Below are 21,831 nucleotides of genomic sequence, written 5' to 3'. Positions count from 1 at the left end.
CAACAAACAACAGTGTTAATGAAATTGAGTAGGTAAAATGTAGGCTACATGTAGCTTCACAGGATTCATTACACTCTACTTTTGTCATTCTAGAGATGTGAAAGAAACACTGAATTGTTTTGTAGAGGCCCATTCTCACCTTTTGGCTTGGATGCACTGCCATTTGAACAAAATACAATATTGTTATTTGACTGTACTAATGCAGTTCATGTTACTTTGTTATGGTAAAAAAAGTAGTCATGTGAATGTCATACATGTCTTCTCAAATGAACCTTGGTAGACTATTTCTCACTGCTTGTTCCTTGTGTGGTTTGATCTGCATATTGTAGAAGACTTTTATTTTTTTCTCTTTTGCATTTGATACCGTCAAATTGAATTCAAGATAGGCCTACTATTGCATGTAATTAAATAAAAATGATGAGATGCAATGCATTTGTAGGCCTATGTGACATTGTTATGGTCCAAATATATAACGGGAGAGGCAGTCGGCCCTTGAGGTATAGTTATTTTCCTTATTTTTCCTGTTCTCTTAAAAAAGTATATTCAATTGTAATTATGTTGTCAATTGTATAAATATCTGTTTGATACTTTAAATCAAAGCATTAAAAACTGAAATAAGAGCCTGTTGAATGAGAAAAACCCTTTTATATTTACTTTCCACCCCTTTCAAACATGAAATGACTAACCGTAATCCAAACCCTAACTAGAACTGAAACCAAACTAAACTTAACTAAAATGTAAGACATCTTGTTATTCACCTTGATGCAATGGGGTTGACATGAGGCCTGGGTGATGCAGTCATTGATTATAAACATTAAAATGTAAAACACAAAAGAAATGTTGTTGAGGAAGGGTTAGGGTTAGTGTCCCTAGTTAAAAACGTGGATTTATAATCTTTGTCTTTGTGTTTCAGTTATTCATTAATGAACCTGTAAGTGCTTTTTAAACAGTCAAGTTACTTATCGTTAAATCTTTTATCTATTTTAATCATCATTAAAGCTATCGCTAGATCACTAAATTAACAATAATCATCCGAACGGAGGAGGGGGTGGTAAATGGCAAGATTTGGCAGGGGATGTCACATAAATTGGAAGGGCAATAGCCTACACGTAGGCCTATCTGATAGAAAATCCTGGTCTACTAAAGAAAATCTGTGCATACAAATCCTAATGTTACGACTAAAATCTGCCCTTTTGAAGACGAATCTGGCTCAGGCCTACATCCATACCGGTCAAAAAAAAATTATAACGGCACAACAAATCCTAGATACCCCTCTGTTGTCTGTGCTATGCCCTATAACCTGTCTATAAATAATGTTGAACACACTGCTTTAGAAACGGTTGAGTAGATGGAGAATTAGAGATATTGGCACTGGACTAGGTTAAATCTCTACAGAAACCTGTCCATGAATAATGTTGAACACAATGCTTTAGAAACGGTTGAGTAGATGGAGAATTAGAGATATTGGCACTGGACTAGGTTAAATCTCTACAGAAACCTGTCCATAAATAATGTTGAACACAATGCTTTAGAAACGGTTGAGTAGATGGAGAATTTGAGATATTGGCACTGGACTAGGTTAAATCTCTACACAGAAACCTTCCCAGAACATACTGGTTGGTTACCAGCAGAGCCTTTTAGAGAGAAACAACATCATATTTCAGCACAACTTGTACCTGTTGAACGTATAACCAGACTAATAGACTACACACCAGAATCTATTGTTTTAGGAGCCTTAAAACAAGTGTTTTGCTCATTCAAGCTGTAGTGTATAATCTTTCTGTCTCTATTTACGATTAAGCAGACATTTAGCAGATATTTTTTATGCAAAGCATCATAGTGACTTCACATCACAGGTGTCATTCATAGGCAGAGAGAGAGAGAGAGAGAGAGAGAGAGAGAGAGAGAGAGAGAGAGAGAGAGAGAGAGAGAGAGAGAGAGAGAGAGAGAGAGAGAGAGAGAGAGAGAGAGAGAGAGAGAGAGAGAGAGAGAGAGAGAGAGACTCTCGGGGTTACCACAGCAACGCCATGTGATTCTAGGGCTACGGACGCCGCTGATTGGAGTACGCCAATGTCAAGAGAGGCTCGTGGCCAGAATGTTCCCGCCGTCGTTCTGACGAGCGAGCGGAACGCATCTGGAGAGAGGGCGCGTGCTGCCAGGGCCACTCCACACGGAATTGGCTGCCCTCTCAAGAACACGTCTGCTCACCTCTTTATCTGTCGTAATCGTCGACAACATCCTTATTTCCCCCATTTGTCTTTTAAAAGTAGGGTTACTTGTTTGTAATGTTAATTTCATCAAGAAAATAATCGTTTATTCCAAGTTTATCATCATACACTTAATGATAATGGCCTAATTTAAGCTATACCAACACCAAATCCAAGTTAGTGGCGTATAACATTCAACCTAATTAGCAACAGAGTTAGTGCCCACGCAACGGCAATTACCCATCATCAAATCAGATTATACAATTTGATTTGATTAGGACCGGATCAACTCATCAGACCAAAACCGAGGTAATGTTAAAAATGACAAATGTTGGAACCGCTCACATCAAGATGGAGGCCAGTGCCGCCGTGTATCCTGGGAAGGCCAGGGTTTAGAGAGAATGCAGTGATTAGGTCGACCGTTCATCTTCTGCCCCAATGCATTTAAGAGGCTTTTCACTGGATCTGATCTGCAGCCACCACCTGGCCACGTGCCTGCTGGACTGGAGGAGCTTGGAAAAGAGAGAGTGAGTGGTTAGAGAGAGGCTGTAGCTGGACATTTAGCGTTACCGTGGCAACGCCTCATGTTGACGTGCAATTAGCGACCGACACTAACAAGGACTGAGGCCTTAAACGTCCAAGTAGCCTAATGGATGTATGCTTGTATGGCAAAAGTTACTGAAGTCAAAGAGTTGAAAAGTAACGGTTATTAATTGTTCAATGACCTTTGCATCAGCATAAATGGCCAAGAGCAAAACAACTGAATATCAGATATACAGATATAGATGCTTGTTGTGTGTTGTTCTTTTTGTGTTCTCTACAGATCACTAGACTATCACAGCATAAGCACCTTCTCACTAGCCAGTAGCCTATCTTAACATGGATGTCTAAACCAAATCCTGAGCGACTCCTATTTCTGTCTCCAAGTCTTTATTGTGGATTGTGGAATCCCCTTGCTGCTGGACACAACAACCTAAGCTACACAGACGTCCCGCTTCAGGTTGTTACACACAACGTCCGCATATGTGATAAAAAACAACACAACACACTTTTGGCACAACTTGTAGGCCTATCAACTTATAACCAGACTAATAGACTACAAACCAGCAGGCTATGGTTTTAGGCCCCTTAAAACAATTGTCTAGCTCGTTGAACCTGTAGTGTATAATCTTTCTGTCTCTATTTACAATTAAGCAAATATTTAGCATTTGACATTTTTAGACAAAGCATCATAGTGACTTCACGTAGATGTCATGAAAAGGTAGGTAGGTTATCTTGCTCAAGGATGGCTATAGGTAGACTAAAGACAGCATAGCAGTTGTTAAGGTGTTAAACTCTCTGTTCAAAAGTTCTGGGTTCGATCCCCAACGTTCACAGCTTAATCTCAAGGAATCCCTTGCAAAGATGCCCACAGCCCAACCCTGGCTGCTCCTGAATCCACTGTAGGACCATCAAGTCACTTCGGATACAAGCGTCTGCTACATGACCATCGGATAGGAGAGAAGCAGTAAAGAGGGAATAACAATGAGGAGGAGAAGAAGAGGAAGAAGACGAGGCGAGTGGTCACATTGGTTCTTGCTTTATGTCACCACCCCCAGCGGGAGCATTAGGTGGGGCTCATTAGGTGAGCAGAGCTCAGGTCTAAGCTGGGATTAGCGATAGCAGACCGTGGCTCACTGGATTCTCCTTAGCTCCGGGAGGCCGGGGCGCTGGTGGTGCATGGGAGGGTGGGAGAGGCGAGCTGAGAGAGACATTTAGATCAAGGGTGCGCAGCTCCAAACGCTGATTCTCCACATTCTCCCCTAATCACTCGAATTGCTTGCTCATCAAGTTCTCAGCGGCTAAATTATAGGGCTGGTTGGCTCTGTGTTTATTATGATTATTTTCGGGAATTTTTTTATTTTTTTATGTAGGCCTACAAATAAAGTTTTGAGATGTTAGTATTTTTTCACTTTGGTTAAAACTAGCCTGATATTAGAAGGACTTTGAACCAAGAAGGAATTTTATTTAAACAATGTGTTGAATTGTTGCGGCTTTTACAATTTCGATCTATAAGAAAAAGAGGTCCTGGACATTTGAGTAGGAGTATTTAGATAATTTCAGTGTCGATTAGACAGATCTTTGACCCCTTAATAATTTGATTGACTATGACGAGGTATTGTGAAACTCGAAAGCTATGAAACATACGGGTGCTTTTCTTAACGGACGCACCATGCGAAATGAATCATGCAATTCCCATGCATGATATTAATGAGTGAGTGGCTAAAGAGAGGGCGGGACTTTTATGGGTTTAGCGTCGAGATCCGAGAGAGAGGGCGGGACTTCTGATAAAAAATATCTGAAGAATATCCGTATTCGTTTCGAATATTGTTTTGTAAAATATTTCGCAAAAGCTCCAGATTTATTCTCATTCACATTGTTGTTGTTCTTCTTGTCGTGTTCTAACTTTTCTCGCCCGGTCCCAGGGAACTGTTAACTGGCGTCACATCTACTAGTAAGTAAGAGACCGGAAATTGTATTACGCTAGACCGGGATAACGCTATAATTCAGGACCCTCTCTCAGCCTAAAGTGGTCCTAAGTGCTTGCTTGGGCTCCTCCCTATTGGAGCAGAGCTGTCCAGGACTTCCAGTGCTGAATGTCTGCTGACCAGAGAAACGCGCTTATAGTTGGAAACAATAAAAAATAAAAACGATCGACATTTTTCAGATACCCAAAAAAGAGGATTACAAACATTTCTGACATGGAGTCCTACAACGGCCTGCTAGGAGGAACTACCTGCCAGAAATACTTGTCTAGATCGGTGTAAGGATATTTGTTACAGGTGGGTTCGGTATTTTTTTGGCTTGTTTTATGTTTATGATGATGTTCTTGAACAGGAATTTAATTTAATGGAAAAAATCTGATTTAAGGACTAACTCTGGTGAAGCTTGTTGCTGCTCATTTGTCGGTGTTAGGGCAATGTCCTCACAGGATCAGCACTCTATAGACGACTTAAATCAGCTGAAGAATACATTTAATCACATTTCAATCACGATATAGAATGAGAGCTGCATGGTGATCATATAGAGTTGTTGAAAGTAAAGTTCAACAATCATTTGACGTCAACAATGCTTGAAAGACCAACAATTAGGCCTAACATAGGTCTACTTCGCCATAGTTAAAAAAAATTAAATAATTACAGGCACAGGTAGAACAAGCCCAAAAAATAAGCCTTTAAAGATAGAAGTCACCTATACTCCCATTTAGACTTTAATAGAACGTCATTCAAGTGAACAATGCTTCAATCCATCTGGATATAAACACACACATTAATGAATAGTTAGAGAAACAGGATATTTAACAGCTACTTTCATTTATTGTAATATAGCAAATGTATGTATTGTGCAACAGTTATGTGAATGTATACCAATTGTATACATTCATATAATTCACTGTTTATGTAAGACAGGGAGCAAGGTCAGAGAACCAACAGGGTTGTTGGACTGATAAACATGAAGGTCTCTTCGGCGATTCTGACATCCACTTACAGAAAAATCACAAAGCAACACCTGAATTCACTTAATTTTATGATAATGATAACATACTTCTAGTTGATTAATATTAAATGTGATTATTCATTTCACTGGACCAGAGGTTTCAATTTCAGTTGATTCTCTTCACCCTAAATGCACAACTTAAGGTTTTCAGAAAGCTGTAAGGCTTTTTTCCCTGGACCTCCTGGTACACAATTTAATTTAACTCCCGGGTATTAGCACTAATCTACACGGGTCAACGCCACGGGTACACAGCAACACAACCACCTGAGAGCCAAACAACCAGCAGATCTTTGTACAACAGTCCGGATTGACCTAAAACACATTTCATTGCTTCTTACTGTTGTATAGTTTCCTTTTTTTCATGTTCCTCAGATTCTCCAAGTTTTCCTGATGTGATGTGAAATCCACAAAGATTGCAAGAACACATCTGATACTGCTTCTCTGTAGTACTATTCACTATGCATATTTATTATTCAGTAGGCGGTTTTATCGCCTACTATATCGCCTTTATTTATTTTTAAGTTACTCAGTACATTTTAGATCCACGTCACTAAGGAGAAGGTTTGGATTAGGGGGCGTCTCGATCAAAGATGCCTACTGATGGCAGATTTTGGGGTTCCAACCCAGAATCTTACTGCTACGAGTCACTCTAAATTTCAATGACAAATTCACTCCTAACGTGCTCGACCTTTCCTTCACATTTGGTATTTTTAGTGCGTCTTTTAAAAACACACATCTCCACACACTGAGCCATCGGTCTTGGTCTTCGAGGAGACATGTAGTCATATTGTATTAAAAGTACTCAGTGGTCGGTGGGCTTTAAGAGGGGCTAATGGACTTAAAGAGCTGTGTATACCCCACGGACCACACTGGACCTCACTGGCCATCTCTCCTCTCAGTTATTTTTACCGGCTCCTGAGCTTTCACTCTGTCCGGCCTCTGATCCTGTTTGCTTAAGGACATAATCACTCGCTGTATGGAGGGCCCACGCTTTGACGGTGTACAGGGATACTGGCGTTCACTTTGTGCATGTAACCAATCCTCTGCTCTGTTTCACTGAGGTTCTACAAACCTATTGTACTATGTTACATTCACTTTCTTGAAATTGTTATACAGTATATATTGTTCGATCCCATCTTAAACTTCGTCAGAGGTCGTTTAGTTACAGGCGATAGGCTGCCATTTGGGCCATCGTACAACGTCGAACAACTTATAGTATGGCCCTTGATATGTTTGATGCTGTACGATTGAATTGACCTTTGCAATGAGGAACAAATGAGGACATCTAGATAAGCTTTTCATGTCAAGTCCCAGCAAACAAAATGTAAAACACTATAGAGAAAGACACAGCACACATAAAGAAGATATTGCATCCAATATTTGTACCATAACAACAACCTTGTGCTACATTTGATACAAGGGGATGTTTGCGCTCCTCAATTTTCCAACCGTCACCTTTGACTCACTTGTGTTTCTTTGCCACAGCCGGCCAGCCACGCTGGAGCGGGAAGCATGGCGAAGATCTGTACGGACCAATCCTATGCTACGAGGCTACGGCTGTCCAACCGTGCGACAGATGATGACCTCACAGTCGTCGAAAACGGCGACAGCAGGTTGGATATACATCGTCGTTTGAATTTGACAGAAAATCTAAAAGATCACCAGCCATAGTCTGCCACCAATACCCAATGATCGAGCAATCAATCCACAATCAATATCCAATGGTTGATAGATATCAAACGATCCCCAACAGTCAATCCTGAATCAACATCTAGTGTAGTAACTAATTACAGGATGCTAAGAGCTAATGATTTAAACAGGCTAATTACATATTGCTGACAGATTGCTAACAGAAGGATGGTGTCAGAATGCTACCAGGAGGTTGGTATCAGACTGCTAACAGAATGCTACCAGGAGGTTGGTATCAGACTGCTAACAGAATGCTACCAGGAGGTTGGTATCAGACTGCTAACAGAATGCTACCAGGAGGTTGGTATCAGACTGCTAACAGAATGCTACCAGGAGGTTGGTATCAGACTGCTAACAGAATGCTACCAGGAGGTTGGTATCAGACTGCTAACAGAATGCTACCAGGAGGTTGGTATCAGACTGCTAACAGAATGCTACCAGGAGGTTGGTGTCAGACTGCTTCCAGGTTGCTTACAGGCGGTTGGTGTCCGACTGCTTACAGACCACTATGCGGCCAACAGGCATGTTTTTTGACATCATCAGTGATGGTTCCCTGTCACTCGCTGTTGACGCTGTTCGCACTGCCTGACCCAGGGCTCTCCTCTCCTGATCCGACTCCACCCTGAGCTCGTAGTCCTAAGCCTGCTGGACCCCTGTGATCTCCAGCGTGTTGGAGACCCTGCAGAGGGACTGATAGAATGGACTCATTCCTGTTTTTGCCATAACCTACCATGTGGATGTCCCAGAATGTCACGTGGCCTGTCATGTCATTCAACCCTATGGTCTCTCTCTCTCCTCCCCCCCCCCCCCCCCCCCCCGCCACCAGGGCTCCCTCTCTCTGTGAGGACGGTTCCGAGGCGTCTGGACCGACCACCCACCGAGACTTTAGCGGCGTCGGCGCCATGGCCAGGTACTTCATGTGACCTTGTAGTCATGGAGACCCTCGCTAGACTAGACAAAGTGTGATTGTGTAGTCATGGAAACACTGTAGTTATATAAACCGGTGCTAGGCCTGACAAACCAATGTCACGTGACCCTGTTGCCATGCCAACCATCGCCAGACTCGACAACATGTGACCCTGTTGACCTTGTTGTGTTGGAGATGGTTGCTAGACTACAGTCATCATACCCCGTAGGGTTTGAGACACTGTTGTCTTAGATACCCGGACTAGACCATGTGACCATGTAGCCCAATCCCAGAAACCACTAGACAGTTATTACCGTGTCCTCTTCCCTCCCTCTCTCCTCCTCCTCCTCTCCCTCCTCTCTCGATCCCCCTCCCCCCTCCCCCTTACCCCTCACTGACTCTCCAGGGTGTCTCACTTCCTGTTCCTGCTGCGGTCGTGGGTGTCCCACAGGATGCAGGTGGAGGAGGAGCGACCAGACTCCTTCCTGGAGCGCTTCAGGGGCCCCGAGCTGCAGGACATCCCCACTAGAGAGAGCAATGCCCAGGCCCTGGGCCTCCAGGACAGCCTGCGCAAAAGGAGGTGAGGCCCTCCACACGTCCAGAGAACCTCTGTCGACGAACGGAACGCATCATAGCACCTCTTTGTATGATGCCTTTTTTAATATCATCAAGGAAAACTGGGTTACATGAAAACAGGAAAATCTAAATCAAATGCAAAATGAAATGTGGTCATGTTATCCTGATCTTAATTTCAACTTAACGTAATATCTCTACTAGCAATAGCCTTGCTTGTATAGTTCAGAAAGTTGTTGAATGTAGAAACAGCAAAATAATAATAATTAACAAATTAAAAGGGTGTGCATCAAATTAACTAAATCAAATGGATTTGAAGAAAAATGAAAATATTGTAAACGTGCATTGAGTGTGTATTCTGACCACCACTTCTGTGGGTATGGGAGTTTCACCAGTGAACAGTTCATCTTAAAGCCAGCCCTAAATACCCTCAGCCCGTCAGAATGATCAGTGTCGTTAATAAGCATGTGGTTAGTGGTTATAGTGGTTGAATCATACAGAGTAGCTTTATGATCAAATGTGTTGGTTTGTGTTTTCTTAGTAAGTGGCCACTGGCTGCTTACAATATGAATAACTGCAACAATACAGATGAGTAAGTGTGCACTCGCACGTTTTAAACAAATTCCCTATATTCCCCATAGAAACTCGTGGTTCTATATACAAAACCCTTTGAAATAGTTCTTAGCATCAATTAGACTAGAGTCTGTCTTTAGGTTGTATAGTTATAGTAGCGGTTAGATAAATAACCCTTACTGATAAACCCTAAATGTGACCCTTTTCTCCCTAGTATCAGAAACTACACTCTACCCAACAAGCAGATACTTTGGTTGTGTGCTTGTTGTGAACTCCCTATCACAAAGTGGATGTTAATTATGCTGATTGTGTCAATATTTACATATTAGATGAGACATTTCTTTGAAATATGCTCCTTTAATTAAATGACATTTCCAACTTGTCCTCGGTAGTGGCAATGAGAAAAAGGAAAACGTGTTCTTTTTGGAACACGTTTGTAACATACTGCCACCTGCTGGCAGAAAATTGCCAGCAGCAGATCTCTTCCGATCGAAGGACCAAAGAACTGTGCAATAGACAAACAGTAAAGAACATCTGCTGAAGTGAGATCTAGCAACTGGTGTCGTGCTTTTAGACCAGACTTCCTCTTCACTCCCAACTCCAACCCCTTCTGTTCTTTCAACTGCTAAAAGCCACACATTAAAATCAAATCTGTGAACTATAGCAAGAAAGAGGAAATCAAGAAAGACGAGAAAAAAGAGGAAGACAAGAAAGATGAGAAGAAAGACGAGAAGGATGAGAAGAAAGATGAGAAGAAGGATGAGAAGAAAGACGAGAAGAAGGATGAGAAGAAGGATGCTAAAAAGGACGAGAAAAAGAAAGAGGAGCCGCCGTAAGTACCGGTCACCACTAGGGGTCCCAGTGCGATTTCAAACCCTTCTCCTGTGTTTCTGTAACCAAAAACGACACCTATACATGTCTGTTGGGTACACTTAAAAATAACAAGGACAACTTTGAATGGCACGCAACGACAACAACTAGACTTTGAATAACATCTTGTTTCAAACCTCCTAACAACCCTTTTTGTTCTCAGGAAAGAGATCTGGATCATGGATCCAGCCACAGACAAATACTACCACTGGCTCACGGTCATCGCTTGCCCTGTGTTCTACAACCTCATGATGCTCATCACAAGGTAATCCCCCTTCCACTCCACTAACCTCTCACCCGCTTGATAACACAATTCAGACCTTCACCTGTGTACGTTTACTTCCTTTGTATTCCAGAGCCTGTTTCAATGAACTCCAGGATACCTACACAACGCTCTGGGTATTCCTCGACTACACGTCAGACTTCATCTACTACACAGACTCGTTTGTGAGATCGAGAACAGGTACGTTCTTGAAAAGGAAAACTTATCCCCGTCATTCATTGATGAACAAATTAATCGGGTTGAGGACTAAATCTGGCCATTTGTACCAGGCTCTTTGTTAATCCCTTGTTTCTCCAACAGGTTACCTGGAACAAGGCCTTCTCGTGAAAGACTCCAAGAAACTGAGGGATAAATACAAAACGACGTCCCAGTTCAAATACGACATGATCTCCATGATACCAACTGACCTTCTGTTTTTACGGCTGGGCTTCAACAATCCAGAGTTTCGGCTGAACCGCCTGTGCAAAATGCCCCGACTTTTGGAGTTCTTTGAGCGCACGGAGACCCGGACGAGCTTCCCCAACATGTTCCGCATCAGCAACCTCGTGCTCCAGATCCTGGTCATCATCCACTGGAACGCGTGCGGCTTCTACGCCATCTCCAAGACCATCGGCTTTGGCACGGACACCTGGGTGTACCCCAACATCAGCCACCCCGAGTACGGCCGCCTGGCCAGGAAGTACATCTACTGCCTGTACTGGTCCACGCTGACCCTCACCACCATCGGAGAGACACCGCCGCCGGTCCGGGACGTGGAGTACCTCTTTGTCATCGCCGACTTCCTCACGGGCGTGCTGATCTTCGCCAGTATCGTGGGAAACGTCGGCTCCATGATCTCCAACATGAACGCGACGCGAGCCGACTTCCAGGCCAAGATCGACTCCATCAAGCAGTACATGCAGTTCCGCAAGGTCTCCAAGGACCTGGAGGCCAGGGTGATCAAGTGGTTCGACTACCTGTGGACGGAGAAGAAGACGTGCGACGAGAAGGAGGTGCTGAAGAACCTCCCGGACAAGCTCAAGGCCGAGATCGCCATCAACGTCCACTTGGACACGCTGAAGAAGGTGCGCATTTTCCAGGGCTGCGAGGCGGGTCTCCTGATCGAGCTGGTGCTGAAACTGCAGCCGCAGGTGTTCAGCCCCGGGGACTACATCTGTAAGAAGGGCGACATCGGCAGGGAGATGTACATCATCAAGGAGGGCAAGCTGGCCGTGGTGGCGGACGACGGGGTCACACAGTTCGTGGTGCTGAGCGACGGCGCGTACTTTGGGGAGATCAGTATTTTGGGCATCAAGGGCAGTAAGGCCGGGAACAGGAGAACCGCCAACATCCGCAGCGTGGGCTACTCGGATCTCTTCGCCCTGTCCAAGGACGACCTGATGGAGGCCCTGACCGAGTACCCGGACGCCAAGAAGGCCCTGGAGGAGAAGGGCAAAGATATCCTGATGAAGGACAACCTGATCGACGAGGCCGTGGCCAACGCCGGCGCAGATCCCAAAGACCTGGAGGAGAAGGTGGACAAGCTGGAGGTTAACCTGGACCTCATGCAGACCAAGTTTGCCAAGATCCTGGCCGAGTTCACCTCCACCCAGGCCAAGATGAAGCAGCGGGTGACCGAAATGGAGACCAAAGTGAAATCCGTTAAGCCGCAAGACCTGCTGGAGGTGGTGGCGGACAAGGACAAAAAGGTCCAGTAGTAATGGACCTTTGTAGAAGTCTGAAAGGTCAATCAAACGCCCGAAACTTCAGCACCACCCACCATGGAACCCTACAGGAAGAACATGACAGAAAGACTTTATAGCAGTTCTGTTTACACATCATTGTATATTATTATTATTTATTATCATTACTTTTTGTTCTCCATTATGAGTGTCAAAACTGGGATCATGTATGCAATGCATATATTATTTTGGTGTAAGACATGGCTGACATGTTTAACTGTTTTTATTCAAGATTTCTTAAACGTTATTAAGCCATTCTGTCCATGGATCAAATGGAAGCAATAGAGAAATTGTATAATACTGCAATGTTAATCATTATTATTCCTAATAATTTTCTATCCCCAGCCTCAGTATTACGCAGAATATATTTCAGACCCTCAGTGTTGGCCTACAAGGAGATAAGTAGGACTTTGAAAGAATAGTGCTACAAAGGCTGAACACTAAGGTAGCAGAGGTGAACATGAAGGGTGATGGGGTGGTCGGTTGGAACCCTGTATGTGGTGGTTTCATTATGTACTCCCAGATACGTTGGGTAGTACTCTGTACTCAGTGTGTACAAACAGGGAAACTGAAAACCTCTGTTTGATTTTAATCCTAACTGTAAATACCACTGAACAATTGAATGTGAAACCAATAACTATTCTAATTTAGGTATGTCCATGACATTGAAAATAAGTCATTAAACATAATAAATGTGATTCTTTGTTTTATTTGTCTCTGAGGAAAACCTCTTCCAAACTAAAATAGGATTCTAGTTGTTTCCATTCATCTTCATTATCTATCTACAATATTTTGACTTTCATACAACAATTGATTATAACAAACCACCGTTCAATACGATTTTTTATTTGTATCGTATTTATAATAATACTTTGTGAACACAAGAGTAACAATCGCGTTGCATAATTGTTTTTCACCTGAGAGACTGTTTAGACAAAATCAAACCAAATTCCTGTCAAACGTAGGCATGTGGGTTTTGAACCACCAAAAACAACCCGACTTTCAGCACCTTCCATACCATAAGTACCTCTACTGCCTTCAGGAAATGAATTAGTAATTTCCCAGTAAATCGTTTAGTGGTAGGTTTACTCCAAAGCGACTAACAGGTGAATGAATACACTTGAGCTGGTACACTAGTGCTGTGCTTCAGGGGATGTGTTCAAGAAGGTCTTTCATAAGAATGATTCACAGTCAAACAGACCCTCCCTGACCGGGGCTGAGGGAACTAGTATTATGCTGTCAACACAGCACATCCACTTCAAGACTTGGATTAAAAACTATGTTTGAAAGCGTTAAAAAATGGCTCCGTTTAAGATTTTTCACCCTCATCCACGACTACTTTCTTCAGTTTCTAAAGTTTGCAAATTGAGAATGGAACAAGGGGGTTATACACAATTAAAACATCATCAGAACTCAATAATCAAAAATCATCACAATGATTACAATCAGCACCATGTTCGCCAGTTTTGTGTTTTGGCAAATAGTGCTGGTTATTAAATAACAAACCAAACCAAATCCACTTCAATTTAAAAAAAACAAACAGTTGGAGTACACTGTGTATAAGTGCACTTTCACAGTTTCACTATAAAGTTCTATACATGCTACTACCTACAGTAAACACAACAAAAGCGTACGGGAGTTTCAACTCTTAAATACTGAAAATAATGAAATAAAATGCATTACATTCCGCGGCGATGAGACACTTGAGTGAATGGGAGTGGAGCATGGGGAAGAAGAAGTGGGGTTCTTCAGCAGGTTCAACGTTAATGCCAGTTCTGTTCAGTGCGTTTCTACGTGTACAAGGTCACGGGCCTAAAAAGCTGCCCACGCGACCGGCGTAACCGTAGCCACGCCATGTACGGTCAGTACCGTTAAGAGGGCCGACCATATATGTCGTGGCTGCGGTTCCGTCACCGTGCCATATATGGTCGTTACCGTCGGTCGGAGAAATCTCCAGGAGCACATCAACCAAGCATCTCTGAGAAAACTCAAGAGGCACCGCAAAAGCAGAAAAGTTACTGAAAAAAGGTTTAAAAAAAAAAGAGAAATTGTTTCTTTTTGATACACTACTTCGTCATCGATCCATTTTCACAGCATTCCAAATCCTTTGGCGTAAGTGATAGCTTTGAGAAGTCTCTCTTTGAGTTTTTCCTTGGAGGAATATTCCGGAAGCAGCAGCGCATTGAAGCAGGTGTGCGACGTCGGCAGGCTGAAAGAAAGAGCGGGAAAGTGAGGCCAAAGACGTCACCGTTGCATACTAACGGTGTGTTCGAGACGCGCCGTACACCAACAGCCCGAGTTGCGACATTCCACCGAGGCACGCCCCCTTTTAACCCATCCCACTCGGGATTCTGAGAGTCCGGTACAACTCGACAAACAAAGACGGCTGCGCCCATAATGAGATGGTAATTTCTTTGTATTTGTACCATGCTGGTCGTTTTAATGTCGATTTCAAATGCTCTTACACACTTGATTACATTGCTGCTTTAATCCGGTCACCAATTTATGCATTGCACGGTCTTGCTGTGCGTGCAATTCAATGTAAAGTTGTGTGTTTGTTTTCAAGCTGGTTTGCTAAAGAGGCTTACATAGCTAACAATAAGTAGCCGATGACTCACAAAGACAAACAGAACGCTATAAGCGCTACAAGCCAGGAAATGACGTCACAAGTGCAACTCGTGCGGCTGGTGTACGACGCATCTCAAACACGCCATAAGCGTCACCATGCTAAATATTGTCAATTATAACAAGTTCACATAGCAAGTTTGATGCTAGTGTGGTAAATAAAGATTTTTCTTCCTGCCACGTGGGTTAAAAAAAAAAAAATACATTAACAGGGTACTTTACCGATCGGTGTCAGAACCGTTCTTGGCGATTATCATTTTTAATTTTCCGAGACCACCAACGGGCGCCCGGTCGGACCCAGTGGTGAACTGGAGGAACTGCCTCTTCTGGTCCTCTCCGAAGGAGTGGATCGTCTCCCAGAAGTCCCTGTGCGCGCAGAACAACCACAACTTTAACCAGCTCAACGGTTTTGGAACAATGGTTAACGTTGTAGTTAACGTAACATAATAACATATAATAACATCATCTTAAAAGCAGTTATTTCAAGTATGATAACAACACTAAATCTAAATTGACTGTTACATAGGCTTTATGTTACGTAGCCGCGTTACACGGTGAACTGGATGGCGTAGAGCCAAGCTACATTATAATGCATTAAGCTATAAAATATTATAAGGAGGTCTGTTAAATGGTACCGGGCAAACTTACATGGTATGGAGATATGTCACATGGTACAGAGCTAGGGAAAATTCTATGAAAAAGATGACTTACTTTATAACTTGACAGTCTTTACTATAACCACCGTCGTAGTCGGTCGTTTCTTCAAGTGCTTTAAAGTCCAGATTCTGTTTTAAAATACATAAATTACAATACACATTTTTTTTTTTTACAATGATCAAATGTAAAAGCTAGACACATAACAACTAGGACGTGACGGGAGAGTTCGCACCCTGCTTCCACAGATGAGCAGCTCCACCTCCTCCGGTCTGAATAAATACTTGAGTGGAGATTCGTTGGTGACCATGAGGAAACCTTTCTTAAAGGCCTTGAATTGTCTCTCCACGCTCTTGTTCAGGATGTAATCTGTGTACATGTCCACAAACTCCTGCAAATGAAAGAAGTAAAACATTATAGACCAAGCTTATTATTTGTCTAAGCGTAGATCCTTTGGTCAGAACTCTTGTTCATCCAGAGTGACTTGCAGTCGCCGTCTTTGCTCAGATACATGTTATTAAGGAGTGGGTAGGGGTTCGGAATCATCTTGCTCAAGGATGCACTACCGGTAGGCTGTGGTCATTGGGCGTCAAACCCATAACCCTATTGGCGTGGATTTGAACACCCTAACCAAATGTCCTAGATGATCCTGCCCCCTTGTTAGGACATGTACCTGCACTAGACTTTCGTGTACCTGTTTGTTGTGGTTGGTGACGGGGATACCCTCGCCTTGCTCCTTCAGGTCGTGGGTGATCGGGTTTCCAAACAGGTCGGTTCCGGAGATCTGGAAGCTGGTCACTATGTCCTCCTCCACATTTCCAGAATAATCCAGTAGTTGCTTCAGACTCTGGTAGAGGACCTGCAATAGGAGCCGTATCACATACAGTATAAGAGCTATTAATAGGAGGTAACACGTTGTAACTTACCCACCAGTGACACATCCAACAGCACTAATACTCTGATGTGTACTTTTTCACGGTTACTCAAGGGACGTTTTAAACTTTAGGTTTAATAATTTAGACACAGTAGCCTCATGAATACACCTATAACTTGGCTAACTAATCAAATACAGAGGAAGTAAGCCAATTCAATAAAACCTTCAACTGACTATAACCTAGGAAGCTGTAACCAATACAGCCTACAGATATAACATGGCACATTCAGTATAGCCAGGATCAGCAGTTCACATATATGTTTAGAAACAATACAATTAAATGTGCGTCAAAGGATAAGAACTGGAGTGTCACATTTCTAAATAAGGTAAAACAGTATCTCGACATCCAATCTTATCGCAGCTTATAACCAAGACCGATATTGACTGATACATAACTGAACTCAGACTGTTGATTAACTTATGGGAATGTTACTGAACTGGGTGGGAATCTTCCAGGTCTGGGAAGGTACCCTTCTTCCCCATGAGCTTCCTGTAGACCACCATGGGGAAATGGACGTCCAGGATGCAGTTGTTGTAGATGGCGAGGCCCAGCACGATGCCAATGAGGCTGTACTGGGCTTCGTTCTCCAACGAAGACGAATTAAACCAAAACGACCGTGTCTCCTGGTCATATGTGAACATTCCTGTTTGGGAAATAACAAAAAAAACAACAATGAATATGATGAAACTATAAAAATAGAACTATTAAGTCATTTAGATGATGCTTTGAGTGATTTATAGTGATTCATTATATAAGTCTAAGTCTAAGTATAAGTCATGTGGCAACAGGAGCTGATAGGGGTTAGGGGCGCCATGCAAGGATGCCTACTGGTAGAATGCGGACAGTGGGTTTCGAACCCCAAACCATTCAGCTGGGAGCCAAACACTGTCACCACTAAGTAAAATGACCCATTTTGCAAAAACAATGGTCCCAGAGATGGAACAAAAAGACACTTGTAAAACTGGGAGATCATGTCATACCGATGTCAGGGTTGAAGATTTCCTCCAAGACCAACTGAAAGAACTCCTTGGAGACGCCTCCTTCGTCCACTCCTTGCTCGCCCTCAAACTCCACAAACAGCTGCTTCTTCAGGTCCGACGGGTTCTCCATAGAAATCATCTCCAACTGAAAAGTAAAGACAGCAGAGAAAGAAATTAAAAAATATTGGACAGGGTTTCCCTCCCTTTACGGACCATGACCCAATTTGACGTCTCAAAAACAACATCAGTGTCCCAGTCAATGTACGGTCCACACTAGAAGGTTTGCCTGTGCATCAAATGATCAGGCAATCTCTTGAGACGGAACTGTGGAGGGAACCTCGTACCCCAAGGTGGGTAACCACTGCGTTATAAAAGGCAAAAGTTGCCAGGCCTTTCGTTCTGAGACATCAGAAACTACCTACCCTCACGAGGGCGTCGTCGATAATGTGTTCCCGGCGCACTTTCAGCTTGAGGTAGGGGTTGGGCTGCTGCCCCTGCGCCATGCTGTAGAGGGCGGTGATGCGGCGCTCGCTGTACATGCGGATCCGGTTGTCGTAGTACAGGCCCTGGCTCTTGGTGACGGCGTTGAGGATGAACGGGCAGCTCTGGAAGGAGAACTTGCTGTCGGCGTCCACCTTGTAGAAGGTGAAGTCCTTGTCCATCTCCACCACCTCGTTGACCGACTCATTGACAAAGTCCTCGAAGGGCACGGCCGGCCGCCGCGCGTCCACCGTCCGCACGCCCAGCTCGCGCTCCAGCGGGTCCACCCGGGGGCCCCGGCGGTACAGCCGCTCCTCGCCCAGCAGCTCCTGCAGGGTGATCTCGTCCGAGTCCGAGTCCGAGTCGTCGTCGTCCTCCTCGTTGTGGCCCACGTCGAGGTCGCCGCTCAGGATGCTGGCGTAGAACACCAGCTTCAGACACTTGGTGGCCGCCACCACCGTCTCGTCGTCGTTCACCAGCGTCTCCGCGTCATACTCGTTGCTGACGATGGTGAAGGTGATGAGCTGCTGGAAGGTCTCCATCAGGCGGCGGATGCGGGCGGCGCCCGAGCGCGCCCACGCCCGCGTGAGCCGGGCGTGGGCCTCCGCCGGCAGCTTGCACACCGCCCGGCAGAAGAGCGGCAGCGCCGTCTCCAGGTACTCGGGGCTGTGCAGGTTGGTGTTCTCCATCACCAGCACAAAGATGTTCAGGTAGTCCCGGTTGGTGTGGTACATGTCCAGGTACTCCAGGTCCAGCTCCAGGTTGGGGCACAGGTAGACGAGCGCGTTGACCAGTGACGCCTCGATCTGCTCGTGGGCCTGGAGCCGGTCGTACACGCGCCGCACCCCCTCCACGTCCAGCGTCAGGTCGTCGTCGGAGCCGGAGCCCACCAGAGACGAGGAAGCGGGTTCCTCTGCAGAAGCTGGAGATGCGGCGGCAGCAGCAGCAGCAGCAGCAGCCCCGCCGGTGTCGTCCACCGGGGGCGCTGTCGTCTCTCCCTCGGTTTCAGCATCCACCCCAGCACCACCGGAGGCGCCGCCAGCAGAAGCAGAGCAGATTGGGGTCTTCCTGAAGCTCTGCGTGAGAGCCTCGGCACTGCTGAAGACCCGGCCGATGACGCGTATCAAGGCAGAGTAGTCTCCTTCCTCCTCGCAGAAGCCCAGGATCACGCTCACACTGTCCTCTGTGAGGAAGTACACGTCTGTACGGACACAGAGAACCACAGGGTTGGGTTAGACCAAATAAGGCATCCATCACCAGACAAAGAGGAGAACCCATAGAGGTACTCAAAATAGACTATAACGACATCAATAGCAACACTGGCTTGCCTTAAACTTAGATAGAATAACTAAGTTAGCATATCATAATTAGGCCAGCTGTCAGGTCAACGGCCCGGTTTATGTATAGGCTGCACCGCCCACTAAGGGGAAGTACAGCTTCTTAACACCACTTGTTATAGAGAGTAAAGTAAACACTTTTGTGGAGATCACTTTAAAAGAGTGAAACAACACTCAAGCTTCTGTGATACAGTGTGAGTGTTTTGAGGTAAAAGAGAGTGTGTGAAAACAACCAAAGGAAGGATCAGGAAGTGATGGGTTAAGATGCTCTAGTGTTTTAATTCACAACAGCAGGGGTTCTTTGAGGATACTTATATTATTACTAGAAGGTTGTATCTGTATTGTGGTCAGTCAATATTGTTAGTGGCCAGTATCATGCTAGAAACCATCACAAGCATTAGTGTAATCACAGTGTCACATTAAATAGAAATGTCGAAATGACGAAAACAGTCGGACAGCTGAAAGGTCATGGATTCAATCCCACAATTTCCACAACCTGCCTGCTATAGGCATCCTCGGGCAAGATGCCCTAACTGTCAACCCCTACCTGCTCCTGAATGCCATGTATCTGAGGTCAATGTCAGTCTCTTTGGAGAAAGGTAAATTATAATTATAACAAGTCCACTGCGGATATATAAGCATTTCCAATCCGGCGTGATAATAATAATACCCAAACCCTAGAATTGAACAGGTATCGACAGATACTCTGAATATATACTGTGAACACCTTAATAAAAGGAATCTCGGAATCTTGGAATAACCGGAATCTCTCCGCACCTGAAAAGGCTTCCTTGGTGGGGAACAGGTCTTCGCTCGTCATCCGGTTGAACTCCGGCCGGAACCCGTTGGTGCTGCTCTCGGGCTGGTCCGGGTCCAGGTCCTTCTTCTGCGGGCCGCAGAGTTTGGCGTTGACCTTGTACAGTTCCAGGGCCTTGACGGCCGCCGAGTTCTTGTCGACGGGCCGGAAGTGTTGGCAGGAGGCGCAGAACTCGTTAGTGCAGTCCTCATTTCCACAGCCGTCCGTCAGCTGGCGAAAGTATCGCTCGATCAGATGCTTCGCCGTCGCCTTCTTCCTGTAATGCGGTGCGGACGCACAATCAGAAAGATCACTTGTTGGATTATTATACTAGTGGGGTTATTACAAGGAGTTAAGTTTAATGGGAAACCCCTGCCACACATGTAAATGAATAAGGAAAGGATAAGGTTAACTTCCATTTATCGCATCTGTAGATCTATTGACATAGCCTACTGCCTTCCGCCGAAAGGGTAGGAATGTGTAGTCGCTGGGTGTTGAAAGGTTCTGGGTATGACCCCCAACATCCACTGCCTAACCTGTAGACTTCTAGCCAGTTGTAATCCTTTAAATAAAGCATTTGAATGCCGTACAATAGTCTATAGTCTTGTATATGTTATTACATGTTTGTTGTCATCATTTGTGGATAATTGTGTGCGAATTTACAATAATGTATTTCCATATAGAGGACCAAAACAAACATAACGACGTAGAGTAATTTGGACTTACATTGAACTGGGATAAGACACTCCTGATGTTGTCTTACTGGAAACTGTCCTGAAAGAAAGACCCAACGAAAAGATGAATTCATAGGGTCCACTTAGAAGCACAGGGAATCGTATTCGTCGGCCATACAACTCTTCTCACGATTGCTTAGAGTCGCGAGTTAAAGTGAAAGCACGACATCGTGAAAATGGCATGCACAGTATGCTACTCTACTCAATTGGTCCTAGATAACGAAAGCAACGTTTCCGTGTAATCCGCAGATGTATTAAATCCACACACTGTCCGTACTCAATCCACAATAACAAGTGATGTTGCAACTCGAGCAGGGGGGGCAGCTGACATGTCAACAGACCACCATACCCCTAGTACCTCCACGGTGGTCTACCCTGTTAGAACCAACCACAGAACACCATCAGGTACAGACGCGATTCATAGAATCACTCAAATCATCACACGATACTCACCGATTATCACAAGTGTATCAGGGGTCGTCCCCTAGCTGGCCGTACTGCTCTGTGACTGTGCAAAATCACGTCTTCTGACTGCCAGCGGTCGCCGACGGATCATCGATCACAATAAATGATCTTTTATTTTCTGCTAGATGAGCTCGATGTGTTTACTGCGAGTCTAGCCGACAAGAAAACGGTAGGTTAAATGTTACAAGAACATGTGAAACATTGTTGCAGATGAAATAATTTCCAACGCCTCACTGTAAACATAGCGAGGTATCCCAGCATGCACCGCGGGGCTGTCAGAATACCGACTCCCACCCATTCCCCACGTCCTCCCCCTTCCTCCGCCGCCTCCCCTCCCCGCACCAAAACACGCCACTCTACACATGATAATATATTGTGAAGTAGTCCGACTCCAATGCGTATATACAAATAAACTTGACATATTTTTTCATTTCGATTCTGTGAATTGCAGTGATCCGTTGTCTT

General features: G+C 44.5%; 2 protein-coding genes across 3 annotated transcripts; one reads left to right on the top strand and one right to left on the bottom strand.

Annotated features, from left to right (window-relative positions):
• Nucleotides 1–7,256: 7,256 nt before the first annotated feature.
• Nucleotides 7,257–12,336, top strand: cnga3a (cyclic nucleotide gated channel subunit alpha 3a; the record flags this gene model as incomplete). The annotated part of the gene is made up of 6 exons (XM_084472527.1): nucleotides 7,257–7,357; nucleotides 8,260–8,343; nucleotides 8,747–8,920; nucleotides 10,520–10,621; nucleotides 10,713–10,819; nucleotides 10,940–12,336. 6 exons carry the CDS (start codon nucleotides 7,257–7,259, stop codon nucleotides 12,334–12,336), a joined length of 1,965 nt encoding a protein of 654 aa, XP_084328653.1.
• Nucleotides 12,337–13,055: 719 nt separating this feature from the next.
• ube3a (ubiquitin protein ligase E3A) lies at nucleotides 13,056–21,601 on the bottom strand. Of its 2 annotated transcripts, none has more exons than XM_084473090.1 (11): nucleotides 21,355–21,601; nucleotides 20,894–20,941; nucleotides 20,149–20,444; nucleotides 17,977–19,235; nucleotides 17,555–17,699; nucleotides 17,012–17,217; nucleotides 16,334–16,498; nucleotides 15,875–16,030; nucleotides 15,697–15,770; nucleotides 15,208–15,351; nucleotides 13,056–14,569 (listed from the first exon to the last, which is right to left on the bottom strand). In XM_084473090.1, coding segments are annotated over exons 2-11 (2,568 nt in total). In that variant the 5' UTR covers nucleotides 20,896–20,941; nucleotides 21,355–21,601; the 3' UTR covers nucleotides 13,056–14,448. The 2 variants fall into 2 exon arrangements, with proteins under 2 accessions (XP_084329216.1, XP_084329217.1); XM_084473091.1 differs by having other exon boundaries at nucleotides 20,894–20,936.
• Nucleotides 21,602–21,831: the final 230 nt, after the last annotated feature.

This window comes from Micromesistius poutassou (genome assembly GCF_964030765.1).
Source record: "Micromesistius poutassou genome assembly, chromosome: 9".
In the NCBI taxonomy this organism is placed as follows: Eukaryota; Metazoa; Chordata; class Actinopteri; order Gadiformes; family Gadidae; genus Micromesistius; species Micromesistius poutassou.
Note: the sequence above shows the minus strand (reverse complement) of the source record. Positions and strands in the feature narration are given on the sequence as shown.

Bases quoted from the DNA above. Each gene is read 5' to 3' on its own strand.
- ube3a (XM_084473090.1), bottom strand. The intron at 17,700-17,976 runs GTAGGTAGTTTC...TTTACTTTTCAG, and splicing joins TCGACGACGCCCTCGTGAGG to TTGGAGATGATTTCTATGGA. The intron at 16,031-16,333 runs GTACACGAAAGT...TTTCATTTGCAG, and splicing joins TCACCAACCACAACAAACAG to GAGTTTGTGGACATGTACAC.